Source organism: Natator depressus, chromosome 15 (assembly GCF_965152275.1).
Source record: "Natator depressus isolate rNatDep1 chromosome 15, rNatDep2.hap1, whole genome shotgun sequence".
NCBI lineage: Eukaryota > Metazoa > Chordata > Testudines > Cheloniidae > Natator > Natator depressus.
Genome location: NC_134248.1, coordinates 29,823,084 through 29,842,857, shown reverse-complemented (window position 1 = coordinate 29,842,857; position 19,774 = coordinate 29,823,084). Strand labels below are relative to the sequence as shown.

The 19,774-nt window shown below is 51.8% G+C and overlaps 1 protein-coding gene across 3 annotated transcripts in view; it reads right to left on the bottom strand.

Annotated features, from left to right (window-relative positions):
* SGSM1 (small G protein signaling modulator 1) overlaps positions 1 to 19,774 on the bottom strand; it is a 79,299-nt gene that overhangs the window by 23,438 nt on the left and 36,087 nt on the right. The window contains exons 4-12 of one of the 3 annotated variants that reach the window (XM_074973119.1): positions 15,200 to 15,362; positions 13,072 to 13,224; positions 12,342 to 12,409; positions 11,576 to 11,721; positions 10,936 to 11,067; positions 9,026 to 9,150; positions 5,254 to 5,330; positions 3,527 to 3,687; positions 2,253 to 2,382 (exon numbers count right to left, since the gene is read on the bottom strand). In XM_074973119.1, the coding sequence (XP_074829220.1) occupies positions 2,253 to 2,382; positions 3,527 to 3,687; positions 5,254 to 5,330; positions 9,026 to 9,150; positions 10,936 to 11,067; positions 11,576 to 11,721; positions 12,342 to 12,409; positions 13,072 to 13,224; positions 15,200 to 15,362 (1,155 nt within the window). Of the gene's footprint in view, positions 1 to 2,252; positions 2,383 to 3,526; positions 3,691 to 5,253; positions 5,331 to 9,025; positions 9,151 to 10,935; positions 11,068 to 11,575; positions 11,722 to 12,341; positions 12,410 to 13,071; positions 13,225 to 15,199; positions 15,363 to 19,774 lie in introns of all 3 variants that reach the window. The other 2 variants (XM_074973120.1, XM_074973121.1) reach the window with 2 other exon arrangements.

The window sequence follows — 19,774 nt, the reverse complement described above, 5'->3', positions numbered from 1 at the left end:
GTTGGAAAAGACCCAGGTAGCAAGCAAGCGTCCCTCAGTCTGAGAGGCGGCTCATCACACACAGGATTACACCTACAAATCAATCCTTCAGGACAAGAGCAATAATGGGTCTCCACTCCAGGCTACTCTGGCAGTGCCTGGCAGAGGGAGAGCAGGATGGAATCCACCCATCCCTGGCACACAGGAATCTCCCCCAACCAAGTCCCAGGGAACAAATGAAAAAGGGAAAGATATTAGAGTCGTGACTGAAAAAGAGACCGTTTGATTCAGATGCTGCAAGAGGTTAACCAGGGCAGCGCAGGCAGGCTGCTCCCAGGATGTCGTCATTTGCTAAATCTCGGGGTGGGCTTTGAACGGTCACTTGCAATGGTTTGGGTTTGAGACTGTGAGCAAATTTAGTCTCCTCCTCCAAGTACTAGGCCAAGTAGAGGCTAGCACAAGCTTCCTGTTCAGAGAGCCCCACACAGTCTGGACAGACTTCCGGCAGCTTTGCTACTGCTCTAGCAGGACCATGCCCCGACACTCCTCTGCCAATTCTAGCCGGGGCCTCTTTTGAATTATAAGAGGCGATAATCCAGTTCATTTCCACGTAGGAGACAAGAGAGGGTTGGAAATCAGGCCTCCAGATAGCAGAGGCTTGTGCATGTCCCCTCGGCACCTCTGAGCCCTCCCTGCTTGTCATTCTTGAGCAGCTGCTGGTGTTGGAGGTGGGCACCAGGCGAAGGGACACTAGGCGTGCCTCACCAAGGCCTTCTCCCTTCTCATGACTCAGTGCAGGAAAACCCTAACCCAGGCGGGTCTGCTGAGCCCAGCACATGGGGATCCACAAGCGACAACATGACCTAGGCAGCAAAGCAACGAAAGCAACCCGGGCGACAGCAACATTACGCGGATGCAGTTCGGCCCCTGGTGCAGTGAGGGATCTGGCCAGGAGGCTCAGAGAGTGTTTGGGGATCACCACAATCTTGCTTGTAGCAGGAGTCCTCGGGGTCATCTCTCTCCCAGCGGCGACGGAGATTGCAGGGGAGGCAAGGAAAGGACGAGAATGACTGGTTACAGGAACTAAAGATGTGGAGACAGGGCAAAGGCACAAATGAATGAGGGGAGGAAGAGTCCATGCAGGAGTTAGAGCCTATGGGGAAAGTCCTATATCATGTGAGAGAGGAAGATACCCCTGCCAGAGGAGCAGTCAGTCATTCATTCAACAGAGAACTCCGCCCCACTAGGGAACTGTACAGGAGGGTTCAGAACAAAGCTATAGAAAGGGGAGTCTCTGCCGTTTGTTCTACTTTTCGGCTATGTCTACCTTAGCACTTTTGTTGGTCAGGGGTGTGAAAAAAAACCACCCCCCTGACCGACAAAAGCGCCATTATGGACAGCGCTATGTCGGCGGGAGACGCTCTCCTGCCAACACAGCTGCCGCCACTCATCGGGGGTGGTTTAATTACGCCAGCGGGAGCGCTCTCTTCCCCCAGCACAGGGCGGCTACACGGGAGACCGTACAGCCGGGCCGCTGTACGGTCCACAGAGTAGACAGAGCCTTAGAGTTCTTCTGTGCTTGAGTCACACAAGTTACTGGGCAAGATACAGGAGTAGCTGAGTGAAACTCTCTGCCGTCCATTATACAGGAGGTCAAAGGAGATGATCCATTTGACCCATTTCTGTGTCAAGCAACCCAATAGGATCATCAATAGGATCATCCCCACTTGCTCCGGGGAGGAGGGACTGGGGCAAAGCCAGCTACGCCAGTGTGAATTTTCTCCCCTCTTTGTGCTGCTGGAGTAGCTCAAAAGGGACTTAGGTCGGGCCCAGGATCTGGCCCACTGGAGTTAGTGAAGTGTTTCCTGATTTGCCCCAGCACGAGAGGAGAAATAAACAGGATTCCCCATTAACACATTCGTGGCCACCTGCTTTTGCAGAGAGAGTGCCCAGAAAGGCCCATGAACACAGCCAGAGCAGGCTCTTGGTCAGAGTCTGAGGAATATTTGGGGAAGATTCTTTGCAACATTCGCAGAGCTCTCTTGTACGGAAGCCTGGGGCCCTTCTCCAGCTACGAGAGCAAAGGGTTCCTTGCTGCCCTCTCGACTGAGCAACAGGTAAATCCCAGTGCTGTTGAAAAGGGAATTCTCTCACACACAAATCCTGTCCTGGAACATTTTTCGGCAGGGACTTAGGCTGTGCGTTTCCAGCAGCACTGGCGTCGGGCTATTCCCACTCCAGCGACATTGCATGTCATTGCTGAGTGCACCTACCAAACTCTGACTGCATGCTGGGGTATATTATCCGGAAAACGTAGTCCGTAGCTTCATCATCTTCCTTATCAGATGCCGACTCGGAAGAGCCCTGGGGACTTCGCTTTCTCAGCTTTGGAAACACCTTCCCCTACATAAATAAGAGCTCCTGTTTACAAAGCCAGGCCATGTGTTTACATTCAGGGCAACCTCAAATGCCATGTGGCCACTGAAAATGTTGTCTAATGCAAGAAAACACACGCCCTCCCGCTGAAGTAGGAGTTCACACATCCTCAGCATTCACTTGGCTGGAAGATCCCCGTGCTTTTCATTACATTCCCAGAGAGAGAAAAGTTTACCCCTGGAATAGGAGCTATGATACGCTCTTGTACCAGAGTCTCCGAAACAGCAGAACCCCAGCCACCGTAACTTGCATACAGAGATGGGGTTCACAGAGCCTGCAGATGCCAGCATGCAATGTGGCCAGACTCCTCGCTCGAGACAGGGCAGCTCATGCTAAGACCACTTGCTAGGTCTGTTGAGTGAGAAGGCAAGAGCAGCTGCGACCTGCTTTATGTTACGCAAGTTAGATGTGACCCTGCGGCTGCAGGAAAACTGCCCAGTGGCCTAAGACAATGGGCAGAGCCTGGTCACTCCCATCTTACATGAGTTTACTAAGTAAGGGGGACATGCATCCCTGTCCAGAAGGGCAGCTCAAGGCGACAAGTCCCACTTAAATCCTCCAGGCTGAAGTAGTGCCCAGGTCTGATGCTGCCCTTCTGGTTCAGGGGTGCATTTTACCCAGGGTACTGACAACTGCATGGATAGAAGTCTTTGCCTGAAATAAAGCGACCCCTGTTGTATTCAGCAAGCTCCTGTATGACTGTTCTTTCTTGGTATCTGTGGTTGCTGGACCGTGTGCATGTGAGAGATCAGGTATTTGCCTGCACTACAGGTAGCCCGGACTGTGGCCCAGGAATACGTGTCCATTAGCAGGCACCGAGATATAAGGTTTGATTTTTCGTAGGCTGCAGGTTCCCCTCTACTGCATGGCCTTCCTTTCTACAGGGGGTGCAGATCACATCATCACCCGCAACTCCTGTCCAGTGCTGGGCTCCTGGTGTGCTTGACTCCAGAGGCATTCACACCCTGGGATTTTTCAACTGTAGCTGCCACTAAGTCCAGGCAGGTACCACTCTGCAGCACCAGCACCAGCCAGGAGCCCAGGTCGGCGAGGGGCGAGAGCAGCTACTGAGCCTCTGCATTCCAATCCACACTTCAGTCAAGGTTCCTACCTTCCCCCTCTGTGACCAAAGAGGTGGGTCCAGCTGTCCATGAGGAAGGAGACCATTTTCTAGGCAGGACAGAAACTGTAGCAGGTGCCCTCCTTTGGGGAACCTGAGCGGAGGCCTCTGAATCCCATCTTGACTCACCAAAACGACTGTTCCACCGCTGTCTACTATTAGCAACAGGAACGAAGGCAGAGAAGATACACAATACAGAAGTTAAGGAAACAGATGCCAGAGGTAACCCTACCAATCTGAAACCCCAGGGCACAGCACGATGGAGCCATCCAGAGACGCCTCCAGGGGAGAAATAAATACAGAAAATGTACACGCAGCTCCAGGCCACGAGTTATCTGAACTTTCCTCCCACGGGTGGGAATCCATCCCAGGCAGAAGGCCTCGGCACCACTGGAACCCCACTTAAACCCACAGGCTCTGCACTAGGGGGAAATTCACCCCTACTGAACGCATGGAAAACTGCCTGCAACCACAAATGCCGTGGGGCTGGTGTGTGTATTACTGCACCTGGAGAGGTCAGTCGGGAGGGTTAATGACCCCAGTGACAAATCAGCTGAGCCGAGATTAACAAGAATTCAGACAAAATTCCAGCTGTGCCGGCCTGGGCTTTGCGATTATAAACTTGGCCGGAAATACCAGCAGTGAGTTTGTTTCTGTTCCCCTGCGTAGGTCTCCGTCCCTAATGAACGTAATGCAGCGATTAATGAAACCTTCGGTAGGAAAGGTGATCTCTAGCACAGAAGCGTTATCGCTGTTCGCACTAGGGCTTTTACTTTGCTGATTGTTGTTGCTGTTTCATGGCCGCCACGTGGAGTGCTGTATGAAACCGGCGAGACAAGCACAGACCAGCCAAGCATGCCTCTCAGCCATGGTAGACCAACGGAGTCCCCTGACTCAGTCAGCCCACGGTGCATTCGCTTGAGAAGAGGAAGGGAACCTTCTCAGACAATACACCTTTCTAGAGAAGATCTGAAAGCACTTTACTGCTTAAATATAAACGACACCACTCTCATGCAGCCACCTCTTTGGTGGACAGCGGCAGCCAAATGGTTTACTGCACCCTGCGTAACAGGGATGAGAGGGCAAACTTTGTCACTGGAGCAAAACATGTGTTTACATTTGTTATGACAGTGCTTGGCAGCCCCCACTGGGCTTGGGACCCCGTTGTGCTGTGCCCTGGGGAGACACAGTGTAAGGACAGGCCCTGCCCCAAGCCTGCACTTTCTGAAGAGACAGAGAGACAAAAGGGAGTATTATTACTCACATTTTACTGATGAGAACTGGAGCCCAGAGAGACTGAATGACGCCCGGGGAGTCTATGGCAGAGCCAGCAACAGAACCCAGGTCTCCCGCCCGTTGCCTTAACCACAAGGGCTCTTCCCTCTTTAGTTACCCTAGAACCAGAGGCTCCAATCCTGGACCCCGCCCTTCACCAAGTGCCAGAGCCTTCACGGTCCAAGCACAGCCGGCAGGCCCTGCTATTACGGTTCCCCCGGAAGAGCCACATAACAGCAATCGCACAGAGCTCAGTTCCTCTACCTTGGGAGCGTGAGGGGGCGAGTCAAGTAAGCTGGGATTTGAACCAGTGGTTCCACAGAAACTAGGTATTTCAAGACTTGTCCTGGGCGCTCTCTGCCATCGTCCCAGTCTCCAGGTACCCGCTGCAGCCCTCTGTGAGCATATGGCACAAGCTGCCCTGGAGATAAAGCAATGCCCACCTCCCTTACCCTGCTGGTGACAGTGCAGGTAGACGATCTCCTCAAGGCGGATGGTCATGGCATAGTCCCAGTACACACTGGAAGGAAAGAGAAGAGATGCCCCGGTCACACAGCAGAGTCCTACGCCCCCCCAGGCTTTCAACAGTCAGAGAAGCCCCTCCAGCCACGCAACTCGACAGCACCTTCAAAGCCAGCCAATGGCAAGAGTCCGGGCCCAATCCTCTGTGGGTATAAATGACCCAGACCCAGTGGAAGCTGCATCTATTTACGTCAGCTGAGGATCTTGCCCAGTGGATCACCAGAACCCCCCTGACCCAGCGGGAGCTACGGAGGGACATGGGGGATGTAAGCAACAGCAAGGTCCCGGCAGCAAGGCACCTGCCGTGGGAACGGCTTGGGGCAGTGGGAACGTCCCTGCAGAAGTACGCTGGGCCACTTCTCTCTGTGCTTCCGAAAGCAGTTCAACAAGACTGAGCTGTGTTAAACCCAGGTCTGCACGACTGGGGCCATCGCTGCCTCAGCATCCTTCCCTGTGCACGGTCGCACGCGTCGACCACATGTGCGGGGAACGCACACTGCACTGTCGGGAGCCCCGGAGCAACTGCCCGGCACAGACCCTTTCTCTGGAAGCTAGCCACCCCATAGCGGGAAACTAGTAGCGGTGTGCTAGCCAGTGCATGTAGGTTATGCCCCACACACTGATAGGTACAATGGGCAGGAAATAGAGGGGGGCAAGGGAGGGGAGTAATCATGCTAAATTATACTCAGCTTCTTCTTGCTCACTTATGCTAAGGCATATATCCCATGATACACTGGGGCACAGAGAGCTCAGCACTTTGCTTAGGCAAATAGAAAAACTGTCCTGAGCTAGATGGACGCGCACAAAGGTACAACGTGGAATAATGGAAGCTGCGTGAATCCTTTGCATTCAGCTGTAGCTCTATGCCCCCTAATGTTTAGAATTTAATATCCCAAATGAAAGATGGGAAAGTACACAGAGGCATCCAGGACAAAGCTGGCACAAGCTGGACAGTTAAACCTCAAGTGCTGTGACCAGTGTAAACAGCCACGCTCCAACAGACGGCTAGCTTAAGGGGGCGTTTGGGCAGCACCCCTTCTGCGTAAGGCAAACGGAGCACACCGTGAGAATTTGCCTCCTGGGAAAGAATGGTGCTGTATTAACTCTCTTTCCTGTGCTGTGCTGCTTTGTCTTCAGACAATAAATTTGGCTGAGCTTGGTTATTTGGCCTCTTGAATATTTTCAAGAGCGAATCGTGCGGTTGTCAAACCATCGGCTACACCTTTTCATCAATAGGCCAAAGGGGCTGAGAATGGGGAGGAAGGGAAATGGTTTCTCATTTTTACTCTCTGATCACATCATGGAGGACACAGCTTGACAAAGCCTGAACTCTGCTTTCTGCCAGCTGGGCAATTTGAATTTGGCTCTTGAACAGAAGAAGCCAAAATCCAACTCCTGCCAGAGCCAGAGCAGAGCATTCCTTCTCTGACCCAGGAGCTGCAAACCCCTGAAACCTCCTCTCCCCTCTGCTGAGGAAGCTTCACCTCCACACAGGGGGCTGCACGAAGCCAGGGCACTGCTTACATCCCAATTAAGCCTAATAGGATTTGAGAGGTGCACAAAGCCAGGGCACTGCTTACATCCCAATTAAGCCTAAAAGGATCTGAGAGGTGTCGAGGCCCCTGCTGGCCGTCTGGGCAGGGCAACTTTCACCAGGCTTTCTGCACAGCTGTGTTCGCCTTTTACTTCTGTAATGACACTTCTTGAAAGTGGCTGAACAATTTTTCATTTTAAATTTTCTTCACTGTTGCTTTTAAGGCACAAAGAACGAATGTCAAGTCAAGCCCTGCAGGCCGCAGTCCTCAGCCTGATCTGAGGGGAGCAGAGTCGTGGGACAGCTGATTGACAGGGCAGAGCCTGGCACAGAGAGGAAATGGACATGGAAGAAAACGAAAAAAAAACCATAACTGATAGGTCTGTCAAAGAAACATTTCATTTTCTTCTCTCAAAGACAATGCCTCAGAGAAGGCAGTTTCATTTCCACGGAGAACCTGGCAGGATGAAATCTCTATCCAGTTGTTTAAGTTAAAGTCCAGGTTTTCAGCAGCAATAGCTGTCACTTAGAAAAGCAGTGCTTAAAACAACAAAAGCAGGCATTACAGCAACCCAGTGAAAGGCCCGGAGAAAGACAAGGGGCGTGGGTGTATGTGTGCAACGGCAAAACAACCCCAAAAGGAGGCATACTTACTTTGTGCTTTGACCTCTCTCTCTCTCTGTCTTGCCTGGACACTGGGAAATTTTAGAAATTAGCCTGAGGACCAAGTCAAGAACTCAGCAAAGCAATACAGAGATGAAAAGAGGATTACAGCAGGGAGCCAGTCATCCCCACCAGCAGCACAGAGAGAGCCCCCCAAGAGCACAGGGGGTCAGAGGGGAGATGCAAGGAACAAAGGCAAAAAAGAGAGACAAGTATAGAGAACAGACAAAAATGAAAATGAGTTACATAGACAATGATCTTTATCTCAGTTTAGGGGGCACAATGCTCAGTTATTTCTGTCCCTGGGTTTCCTATACTGTTTATTTAGATGGTTCACTGCTATGTTTCAGGAGAACCAATCTACTGCTGAAAAGCACTTGGGAATTTTGTTAATGGTTATTATTCAATCTGAACTGTTATGCTCATGTCAATAATGAGTTGCTGGAAGGAGCTTTTCTGAGCTGCCCATGGCCTGTAAAGGCCTGGCACAGTTTGTTAACATTAGTGTGTAAAAGGGAGTACTGCAGTCAAGAAAAACGTCACCAATGCACATGGCAGATTCCAGTATCCACTTCATCAGGGAACGCTACCCTGAGGGGAGCTCGGACCCCATGAACGGAGATGTGCCAGAGACTTCCTGGAGTCCACTAGGGACTTTGCTATTGATTTCCTGTGCCGGTGCTCAGATACAACAGGGGTGGGCAGCAAGATAAGGTCTAAGAGAGAGAGAGAGAAGAAAGAGCTACCTGCCTCAGAGCCATGTCATCCCCTTGGCCCCAACACACCTCAACCACTCCTGTCACTTCACAAGTCCATTGCCCAGCGTTGTTATTCTGGAAGCTGCTCACATCTTTTCTCCTTGCACATGGACTTCCCTGTTTATCTGCTTTGTGACTCTCCAGATCAATCAGCAGCGTTAACAATCCTTCAAAATACTGTGAAGAGCACACGAGGTCTCTCCCAGAAAAATCACTTGGAGGGCAAGAAAGCAAATCGTTCTACACCCTTCAGCATAAACAGCCTCTCCGATTCGATCGGCTGAACGCAGCCCTCAGAAGATGGATTCCTTAGCAACGTCTCCTCTCTGTTCCCACAGCCCCTTCCTGCTTTCTGTCCCCAAAGGCCTATTGCTCTCTCTCTCTCATTGTTCTCAACTCCTGCATAGTTGTTCTGTTCTGCTCAGGTGAGCGTTTCCAGAATAGGCCGGTAAAAACTGGTACCCACACAGAACACTGAACTAGATTCCCCAGGAGGTTCAGACAAGGGCTTTTCCCTGTTTACATTGTACCTCTCAGAAGGCCAGAGTGAATTCAGGTATCAGCTAAACATCTGGGACCTGATCCAAAGCCCATGGAGATCAGTGGAAGGATCCCCACTGACTGCAACAGTTGTTCCATCAGGCCTTTTAGAAGCACTTAACATGATGTTTTTGCCTTGAATCATTCATTTCCCTCTTGTTCTCTGGCCGACAGGATCGTGCATATAGAGCAAATCACCTTTTCTCATAGTCCAGATCGCCCACAGAACCATTCATTAGCTGGTTGGGGGTCCATTTCAATGTCATGATGTCTGCAGTCTGATGAAGGGACAAGTACCCTGGTATCGCTTCCATGTCGTCTCTCTTTACAAAGAGAATAGAGAGAAATTACATTACGGGCCCGCAAAACACGCATGGACGACATCGCAGGGCCTGGCTCTTGGGATCAGTGAGGCTCCAGTCTGCTGAAAGTACGGCTTGACCAATACCGCAATGACCACCACGCACCCCGGCACAGCTCTGCCCAGAGCCCTGCGCACTTCCTGATCCAAGCACCAGGAAGGGGGATGTAAAACCATTCATGCAGTACTGATCTTCTCCCAGGAAACATCACCACAAACCTGGGCTGGTCGGAGGGCAGATCCTCAGTTGGGGGAAACTGTCACAGCTCCAGTGAAGCAGTTTTATCTCACTCCCCTTACAGCCAAAAACGGCCAGAAAGGCAGACCCCCGAGCTGGAGGGGACATTTGTGCTAAAGAAGTGAGCCCCACATCCTGCCCTAGTTCCCTCCACAACACCTAGGGCTTGGACGTCTAGACCCAAGCATGCTCCCTGAAATCCCTGCTCACACAGCCACCCCGGACCATGGCTTTGATCCTCCAAGGGGTTAGGATGGCGTGGAAGGGCAGGGCCGAAACGCCACAGGGCCAGCGCTTCAGAACCTAAGGCGGAAGAATCGGAACTGTGGCTCCCACCTCCAGGACCATCCCCGCAGAGCTTTACCACCTGTCTGGGTCACAGACTCACAAGCATCGTGCCCCCTAGAAAGGGGCTCTCCTTCATTGCTATGCTCTGCTCTTGTGGAGCCACTGGAGGAGCATCGGTCTCGTTAACAGATGGACATGATGGCTTGGGTCTGTTTGCTGGGCTCAGGACAGGCAGACCGTGACCTCTCACATGGTGACTTCTCTCCCCCCCAGGCTCTCCCCATTAATGCTCAGTGACAGGCCATCAGAAGTTAGCAGCGAGCATTCCTCAAGCTAGCCTGGCAAGAGCCTGATCTCCAGTCATGCAGATCAACTCAGGATTTATCTTCTCCTTCCCTTGGGAGCTATTCTCAACACAACCCTCCCTGGGCTGTGGGGCCCACTGCGAAAGCGGAGCTCCACCCCAGGCATGCAGGGTGAGGAAGGACAGCAGAGACACACGCAGCCGAGCTCTGCAAAGCTGTAGGGCTTGTACCAGGAAAGAGCTCAACAGATCCTCTCACCCTGGGCTCCCCGTGCCTCTTCCAGCCCAACCCCCCACCTTCACTGTAGGCTGCCAGCTGCGTGGTGCGAACTCTGGGCTCCAGCTGCAGCACCCACCCGTGTCCCGCATGCGTAGCCAGTCTGCTGTGCAAGGACACGCACCGGCCGCAGTGCCGGGAAAGGAATGGAGATGGCTCGCCTGGCCTACGCTCCTCTGGGCGAAGAAAAAGGGGACCAGTTTCTAGTCAAAGGGAAGAAGTCGTCCCCCCTCTTCTAGCAGGAGGATCCCCATCTCCTTCGCTTCGAGAAATGGAATTCAGCTATTTCACTTCCCGAATTATGCACTTGACAGTCACCCTTTCTCCCAGCCCGGGGCAGGGCTGGATAAAAAGAACAGAGCAGTGTTTTTAAGTACAGATTTGCAGTCACAGAAAGGTCTCGGATTCCTTTATCCACTAGCTGTAGAAGTACAGGGGTTATGCCCCTTGTGGGACTCCTGCCTCCATGGGGCAACACACACACACACGCCCCCACGCACACATTTCAGCAGGTCTGACATTCCATCTAGCAAAGATGGGGTGACACCCGCTAGCCAGGAGAGCAACTTGGCTTTAAAGCAGCCGGTTCCTGTCCCAAGTTTCACGTGCTTCAACCTTTCCTTGCACACAGGTTACTTACCGGCTGCACCATGACGTTGTTTTTGCCGTAGAGTAGTGTGGCTCTGGAATTCTGATGCAAAGACTCCACGTAGTCTCTGGCAGACAGTGACGGCCGGTCGTCCATGCTGCCACTCGAATGCCTTTTCTGAATCTAGAAGGGACCACACAGGACAGCTCTGTGAGCTGATTTCACCTCTGCCTGCCCCAGGAGAGCCCAGCATGCAGACGGGCTTCAGGCCCACCACAGCAAGAAGGGTCACTCTTTTCTTTTTCCTTTTTCCCCTCTAGGTCACCAGTTTGACACACGCCAAGGTCAGCCCTGAACCCATGGAAGGCCCAGGGCTGCAATTCATTTGCATTAAATGCAGCAGACTGCAGCTGCCTTCATTTTTAATTGCCACCCACAGAGATCCCAGAATGCAGTGCTCCGTCTTGCTCCAAGCAGCCGGTAGCCTCCACAGGTTGAGTTTTGGATCCTGTTGGAAGGATCCTGTTGTTGCAATGACTAATTTACACTTCTCCAGCCTCTTTCATTTGCGGATCTCAGTGCACTTTGCAAGCAGACTAAAGAAGCTTCAATACCACCCAAGTCTCTCCCCGCTCACCACAACGGGAGCCAAGTGAGACGCAATCCACCCCAGCTGTCCTCCAACACTCACACAGAGGGCAGGGCGCTTAGTGGGAGAGTCCTGGCGACAGTGTGAGCTGTGAATGCGATGCCTCTGAACGAGTTCGTCAGCAGAGGGGTCAGTCCAGAAGTGATCCGCCGTCTTCATCTTGGTGTACTCCAGCGCACAAGGCCCCACTGCACAGGGGTGAGATTTAAAGACCAAGCAAAGGGCAGAATTATAGGGCAACATTTTCCCTCTTGGATCCTCGCAGCAAACGCGTCAACTCTGACATTTTGGGAACAGAGAAGGTGCAACCCAGGAACCCTAACGTGACTCCAATTCCTAGCCTGCTCCAGGGGCCATGCAGCGGTGGCACTGGCCGTTGCTCAGGCTGAGTTATAAGGTGACCCACCAGCTGTACATGATACTATCTCATATAACGTGTGGAACCCCAAGAATAAATCAGCGGTTCTGAGCACGTGACGCCGTGCTTAGTTTACAGCATTCCTTCCAAGTCTCCATTTGAAAATGGCACTTGGGCACATGGAAGATACATTAATGGTCAGCGTTTCAAGAGCGAAGAGAACCAATGGCAGCAGCTATTCAGCCCACTCCGTCGGTGGCCACCCGGCAATTATTTCGAGTTTGGCAAGAGTTCCTTTTCAATGTACTCACACACTTCCATCTGCCCACCTCAGCGGCGGCAAGTCTGTTGCATTCTCATGGAAAAATGGTATTGCAAGGATGCAAGGGGGTGGGGGGGGGTGTCTGTCTGCAACGTCAGCTCTGAGTGGAGGTTAAAAGATAAAGTTACCCAATAAGGAAGCAAGAATTGGTCCATCTACAGGATCCATCAGGAGAGCTTCTTTCTCATAGTATTTACTAGAAGCAAAGAAAAAACAACGTGTGGCTGGCATACGTGCTAATGACAGACCGGGCTGTTTTAGCCATAAATTGCCCTGTTTTTTCTGCTCCTCTGTGTGCTGCCTGCATCTTTCTGCGTCCGCTTTCGCTGATGAGAAAGGGCAGCAGGTCGTTGCAGGCAGTCTTCCCCCTCCAGAGTTAGGCAGGCTTCCTCCAGCCTCCATCTCCATCTGACACCATCCGTACCCGCCCCCCTGCCTGGCCCAAACTAAAACATCAGGAGCCCCAATGCTCAGGAACACCGCCAAGGGTCTCCAGCGTGGGCGATGCCCGGGCAGAGCCTGGCACCTGACATTCTCTCACTGACAGCAGAAGGACTTCAAGACTAAGGGAATCCTGCGGGCCCCCTCTATTTCAGCAAGCTTGTGGGGGAGGGGTCACTGAGTCACAACCCTTGACTACCCCCATTAAGAACAGGGTCTGAATTTCAGATCCTGGGCCATGGCTGAGCTGAGAGAGAGAAACAAAATTGCATCTGGTCCTGTGGTGCCTTCTGATCAGCGAGGAGCAGGAAAACTAAGCCAGCAATACCGCCAGCCCAGCCTAGGGGACGTTGGCTTTATGGCGGGCACTGCTGGGGAGCAGCTAAAAGGAAATAGCTGGCCCACGCCAGCACTCACCTGCTGTTTTCTACCAGGTAATGCACGATTTTATCCAGGACCTTTTCAAAGAGGGCTGTGCGGATCCAGAGGTGCTTGATGGCCTGGGGAGACAGGTTTGGCAGCTTCTGCACTTTGCGCGCGTTCTCCTGGACGCCTTGTACCTGGTTTCGTCTTCAGAGACACAAGGCAGAATACAGCATTGCAGACTTCCTTTCCAAACCAGAGCAGTAAGCTGAGCAATGAGCTCCCTGCTCCACAACCAGTGCAGGGCTGGTCCACTAGCCCCGCCCTGACCCCATGTGCAGATACGGTGTTGGCTGCCTGGTGGGGAAAGCCCACCTGTGCTAGGGACCATCATTTGGTGACAGATCCCTTCAGCTGGTCCTTGTGCTCCTCTCGCTCCTCCTTTCCAGGGAGGCCTGTGTCAGAGTTTTTAGAAGTGACCTTGTTAAATTAAATGACCAGTTATAAAGAAACAGAACTGAGAGACCATCCAAATGCACCCCAAGAACAGCTGCTGACTTAGGCCCTGATTCAACAAAGCACTGAATAGGCTTGGAAGGTTTCGATTTTTATCGGTACGTATCGGTAAATGTCAATTTCACTGTACACACTGTTAAGGAAAAGTTAGCACATGTGACTCCATTTTGGTTTGGGGCCCACCATTGTCTAAAAACAAGCACATCATGCACCAGGAGGCGTGTTCCTTAGATACTGCATTCCTGTGAAAATCCTCCTCCTTGTCTCCAGCCTGCCTTGACTCCCAGTATCTGTTTTTTTTGTCAGTCCCTAACTCCCTATCTCCTGGCCTTTGATGTGAGGCCTCCCATCCTGATAATAAAAGTTACTGATGCATGGCTTTAGGACCATGCTGTGTAATTAACATACTGGTTTAGCACAAGGAATGCACCAAGCAGGGATAGGTGGTAAATAAGAAAAGGGTTTGTTTATTGGCTAAGGTTTCCGATGCACGAGGGCAACATGCTTTGCTAAAAAGTATATAACCTTTGTATAATCTGTATTCGGGGTCCCCTCCTGGCTAGCAGGGGGACACCACGCTCAAGCGTAATAGACTTAGTGTTTTTTGGGAACTTTGCAGTTGTGGACTTTGTTTATGTGCCTCAGCCTAGATTCGAACTGTGCGTGACCTACCAGGTGTAATTCTCAGCAGTTGTGTGCGTGTCCTACCAGGTGTAATTCATAACAACACAAACCAATGAAAAACTATTTCCATCAATCACCATCAAAATGTACAGAGATGTAAAGAAAGAAAAATGCTGTCTGAGAACTTATTAGAGTTTGATTTAAGAACATAAGTACAGCCATATCAAGTCAGACCAATGGTCCATCTAGCCCAGAATCCTGTCTTCTGACTGTGGCTATTTACTTTGCATATTTTGACATGTGATGTTGACAATTAATGTTTCAATGGTTATAAAGCTTTAACTTTATGAATCTTAATGTGTATGGTCATTAAATGATTACTGTCTATCCTTCCCATAAATTCCCACAACCATGAAAATGTAAATCAATAAGAACAGAAAAATGCTTTAAAATAAACAGATATTGTCCACTGAAATAATAAAATAAATAAAAATCAAACTCTGCCAAGTCTACATGTAAGCAAGCCATTAAATCCCATGGAAGTCAAGCACCCACATGACACAGGTCTCCAAGTTCCATTTTCAAAGGCGACTCAGACACTTCAGGGCCTACGTCTCCTTGAGAGGCTCTGGGATTTGGGCCTAAGTGCTTTGAACACATATTTGTAAATTCTTCATGACCAGCTTTGGGGAACGTTTCTGGATTTGGTCACCACTGAGACTCCAGAAAGCAGACGGCCTCTTTACAGTCCGGGCACTGTACCTCCAACCTGGTCCCCAGCTCCTCCACCAGAGCCAGGATTCTCAAACGCGGGTGCCTACCGTTAGGCACCTGACTCAGTGACCTATCAGAGGTGCCACGCGGCTCCAACCCCCACTGACCTCAGCACCTCTGAAAACCGGGCTCTTGTAAAGATGCCAAAGCAGAAATTTTGGTGCCTAACTTTGGGCCCCCAGGTTTGAACATTGTCGCCCAAGTCGCCACCCAGCACGGGTGCAACCAGGCAGCCCACAAGGCACTGCGGCAAAGGCAAAAGCCTTACGTGTTCTCGATGAGCTGTTCCAGATCTTGGACCTTTCTAGAAAGATCTTCTGCCAGAGGGAAGCTCTTGCCCACCTTCATGAACAGGGCTGCAATCTTGTTACTGCGCAAGAACCCGGCTGCTCTCCGCTTCAGGCTGTGCAGGACGCAGGCTTCCACGGCCGCTGCAACAAAGCCAGAGGGTTACCCAGCCCATCGAAAGCCCCACAAACAGCCTCCCCAGGAAACTAACTGGCCCGTAACTCATTGCCTCGGATGTTTCCTGCAGCATCCGTGGTCTCGCCCTACAAGCGGAAACCTTCCCTGAAAATGAATCCGACTCTCACATTGTGTCACCTGCCTAAACAAAGGAAAGATCCAAAGACATGCACCTCTGGCCCAGCGGCAGGGACAATCTGGCAGCTATGCCTGCAAACACACCCATTTAAAGAGAACATATGGGACGTGTGATGAAGTGAGAAAGTGCAGACTTCCTGCCTCAGTGCCAGGAGACGGATTAGACGATTTCTCGAGGTCCCTGCAGCCCTGCGTTTCTATGAGTTTAAGACTTAAGATAACACAGACACCGTCCATAGGCAAGAAAGCAACAGGGAGAGGGAGCCACACTGAAATGGAAAGCTAGCCGCTGGGATTTTGACTCCTGGGAGCATCTCAGAAACGTTCCTTCATGAAAATGTCTTTACCCTTTATTCCTGCAGCCCTTTGCTCTTGAATGCTAGAGCCATCTTTGCTCGCTGAGAAAACAAGTTATTGCTGGCATGCCTGGGGCCACATTCTGCTCTCTACGGTACTCATGGCAGCCTCGCTGATTTCAATGGAGTTCTCAAGTAAGAAGAGTTGGGCTTGTGGAATGGAAGCCGTGGCAAAGCCAGGACAGGCAGAAATGCCTATAATTTGAAATCAGGTACATTAAGATTCATGAGACTCAATCGTGTCGATTTGTTAAGACACACAGAAAATAAGGGCCTGCCCCCTGTATTGCCCCAGTGATGTGTCTGGCTACACCTCCCTACCTGAATGCATTCCAGAGTGCGCTGACTGAATGCTTTGATTATAGGTAAGGCTGCATGTCTCTCACGGAGGTCATGGATTCTGTGACTTTCTGTGACCTCCGTGACTTCTGAAGTGGCTGGTGCGGCTGGCTCAGGGGCTGCCTGAGCCAGGCAACCCCTGGGCCAGCAGCAGCAGCAGCTTGTGCGCGGGAGGAAGGGGAGGGGGTTGGGGTGCGGGATGGCACGTACCTCGGGGAGGGGAGGGCTCCACGGCTCCCACTGGCATGTCCCTGCAGCTCCTAGGCCAACGGGCCAGGGAGCTCCATGCACCTCCCCACAGCTCCCATTGGCTGCAGTTCCCAGCCAATGGGCATTGCAGAGCCAGAGCTTGTGGTAAGAGCAACGCATGGAGCCCCCCTGGCTGCCCCTCCCGCTAGGAGCCGCGGGGATATGCTAGTCGGAGCCCGCCAGCACCGCCAACCCTCCCCCCCACCCAGCACCAGAAGGGGTCCCGGATGGCGCGCTGTTGCCTGGCCCTCCCTCCCCCGCCAGCACCAGCGGAGCCCCCATGCCCTGAGCACCCGCTGCCCCCCAGCCCAAGTTTTAGTTAGGGTACAGTAAGAGTCACGGACCGTGAATTTTTGTTTACTGCCCAAGTCCTGTGCATGACTTTTACTAAAAATAACCATGACTAAAACATAGCCTTAATTATAGGCCAACAGGTGTGGAGAACTGGGAAATTTCTGACATACTTTTATGCAAAATAGGGGTGACTTGGCTTCCCCTCTCACCTTGTATGGTTACCCCTTGGGAGGGAGGGGGGTCACTTTTTCTTGAAACAAGACTATCAGTGCAGCAGCTGAGGGGAAGTCAACGGAAGCATCAATCAACTACTAGGAACTGAATCATGGGGGGCGGGAGAATAATACAGCCCCCTGGACAGTAACAAGGCTGCAGAAGTACCAGCCCTTGGGGGGCACTGGCTGGTTTTGACGGGGTTCCAGTGGGGAGCAGACACACAACTGGGAAGTGTAGGAAGTGGCAGCCTCACAGCCAGGAGCTCTCTCTCACTGGATCCAGGAACTGACGTGACACTGACCAGAGGTGTGAAGGACTCTGGAACCTGCCAGTGTGTTCAGGAGGAAGACGGATCACCGCTGGTAAGACAGGCATTCATACAAGCTGTGTATGGTTTCCAAGGTAGGCTTTTGTTCTAAACAAACACCTCGCTTTCTGAAGGCTGGCGGGTCACTGGCGCGCCCTGGCAGCACCCCGGAGAGAGAACAGGATGCCAGGTGCTGAACTAAGCTCGGGCTTGCTAAGGTGATCAGGGAGTGGCAGGAGGAAATTGCATCTTAAATCCCTGGTCTGGCGGGAAAGGAACAGGTGCCCACCCTGAGAAAGGTGGCGGCTAGAGTGGGGTGCCCCTAGGAGGTCACGAAGTGGTCACCGGTGCAGTTACTTCAAGCACTGCGATGGGGTCAACAGATGAAAAGTGCAGCCAACCCACTGGACAATACGCAAGCCCTTTCAGTGGCCCTGGCCCTGGCTGCATTGCTAGCAACAGGCTGGGTTCCCCTCCAGCAGACAGAACGTTTCTGTATGTTCAACAGGGGGTTTGCTTCCAGCTCTCCAGTTACCCAGGTCACCATTACCTATAAACGTGCTGGCCCGTACATAGACGCAGATGTTTATACAGTAAAACATTTGTGGCTCTCATCTTTTACGTGAGAGTTTCTCACATGAAACAACACAAGGATTTACAGCAGTTTGGATTTACACCATGTATTAAAAGTGGACAGCAGTGCACTGGAATGAGCTGGCTAGTGTCTGTCCCTGCTGCCCTCCACTGGACAGAATCAGAACTGCTTAGCTGCGTGTCATGGCCACGGCGGGGCCTACAGCTAACCGGGGACTCGCCTCTGGCCCCAGTGGTGTTTCTGGAGCAGGAGAGCCAGAGTTCCATCCCTGCTCCTGCTGTGACGTTCTCAGGGGCCAGCTCTCGCGGACAATTTGTGAAGTCGTCGGCGCCTATAGGTGTGTTACAATACGAGCAAGGGAAACTGAAGGATTTCCACAGTAATACAACAAATTGGGCAGTTTTCTAAATGCAAATCACAATTCTTGGAGCTAAGTTTGTTCCTACAGTCTGCAGGTTAGAGAGACTCTAAATACATAGACCCCAGTAAGGCCAGCTTGGGTTATTAATTCAATTGGAATGAAGTGACCTTCCCCCCGGCTTTAGTGACTCACTTTACCAAGGCAACTAGTGACTTGTATTGTAGCAGCTGGTGCACAGCCCGACCCTCTCCAGGCCAGCGCCACGTAACACGCGAGTGTCCAGGTTTGCTGGAAGGGGATGTTACACACCCAGTAAAGCCCCCAGAGAGAGCCAAGGAGAATCTGGTATCTGCTGGTTCCTGCAGCACCCCAAGTGACAGAGGTCACCCCCATGAAGTGGTGCACAGCCCTCACGCTGACCCCTGGCAAAGGGGCAAATTAGTCCACAGCAACTCCTCAGAGAACAATGCACCCGAACACTGATGTCACTGGCAATTTGCCTGTTTGAGCCTCTGGGGATGGGGGAATCAGGATAGATGGCTGGTGTCAAACAAAAAAAAAAAACTTACTCAGGAAGCCGATCAAACTGCTGGAAAATTACACAACCCACCCATGCTATAAGCTAGCGATCTGGGTGTGGGTAAGACAAGCTTTCTGGCAAACAAACACCGTTCCTTCTCTCCAGAAGGACCCACGACAGAGTCAGCTGCACTAGGGCTGTTCTGCACCACCTAAGCAGAGGCACTGTGTGCTTCCTGTGTTTGTAAAAGTGTTTTTTTGAATGGCTGAGCAAGTCTACAGAGATACTCCCTGGCGTTTCATGCAGACCTGTCATCTTCAGCTCCCATGTGGCTCCCAGGGCCGTGAAAGGAGGTGTCACGTTATCTCAGCATTGCTTAGCACTACATCTGGGCTCACCACCTGGAGTAAGCAGCGAGTTCTCAGCTGTGCGGGTGTGTGATGTACTATCAGCCCTGATCTGACTGAACAGATAAAAGCATCAGCTGGGTGACCGGCCAAGGCCCATTCGCTCGAGAGATTCATTCAGAGCAGCTAGCTGGATTTCTGATATTTCAGTAACGCACCATATGAATACGCCTCAAGTGCAGACACTGCAGACAGCACGAACCTTGCTAGGAGGGACCCCCTGTCTGAGAGTTCGACCGCACCAAAACATCCGCCGCTGGCCTGCATCAGCTGACTCAGGCTCACGGGGTTCAGGCCGCGGGCTAGAAAACTGCAGTGTAGCCATTTGGGCTCGGCTGGAGCCCAGGCTCTGGGACCCTCCCCCTCAAGAGTCCCAGAGCCCAGGCTCCAGATCGAGCAGGAATGTCTACACTGCAATTTTATAGCCCTGCAGCCCAAGCCAGCTGCTCCGGGTGTTTTAAGGCAGCGTAGACATGCCCTAAGGACAACCTGCAGTTTGACTGCAGGGTAATTACTTCAAAATAAGATCGGCTTGTGTTATTGGCTTTAGGATCTAAAAGATCTACAGGGCTGTAAGACCCTGCAAGTTTCCCTGG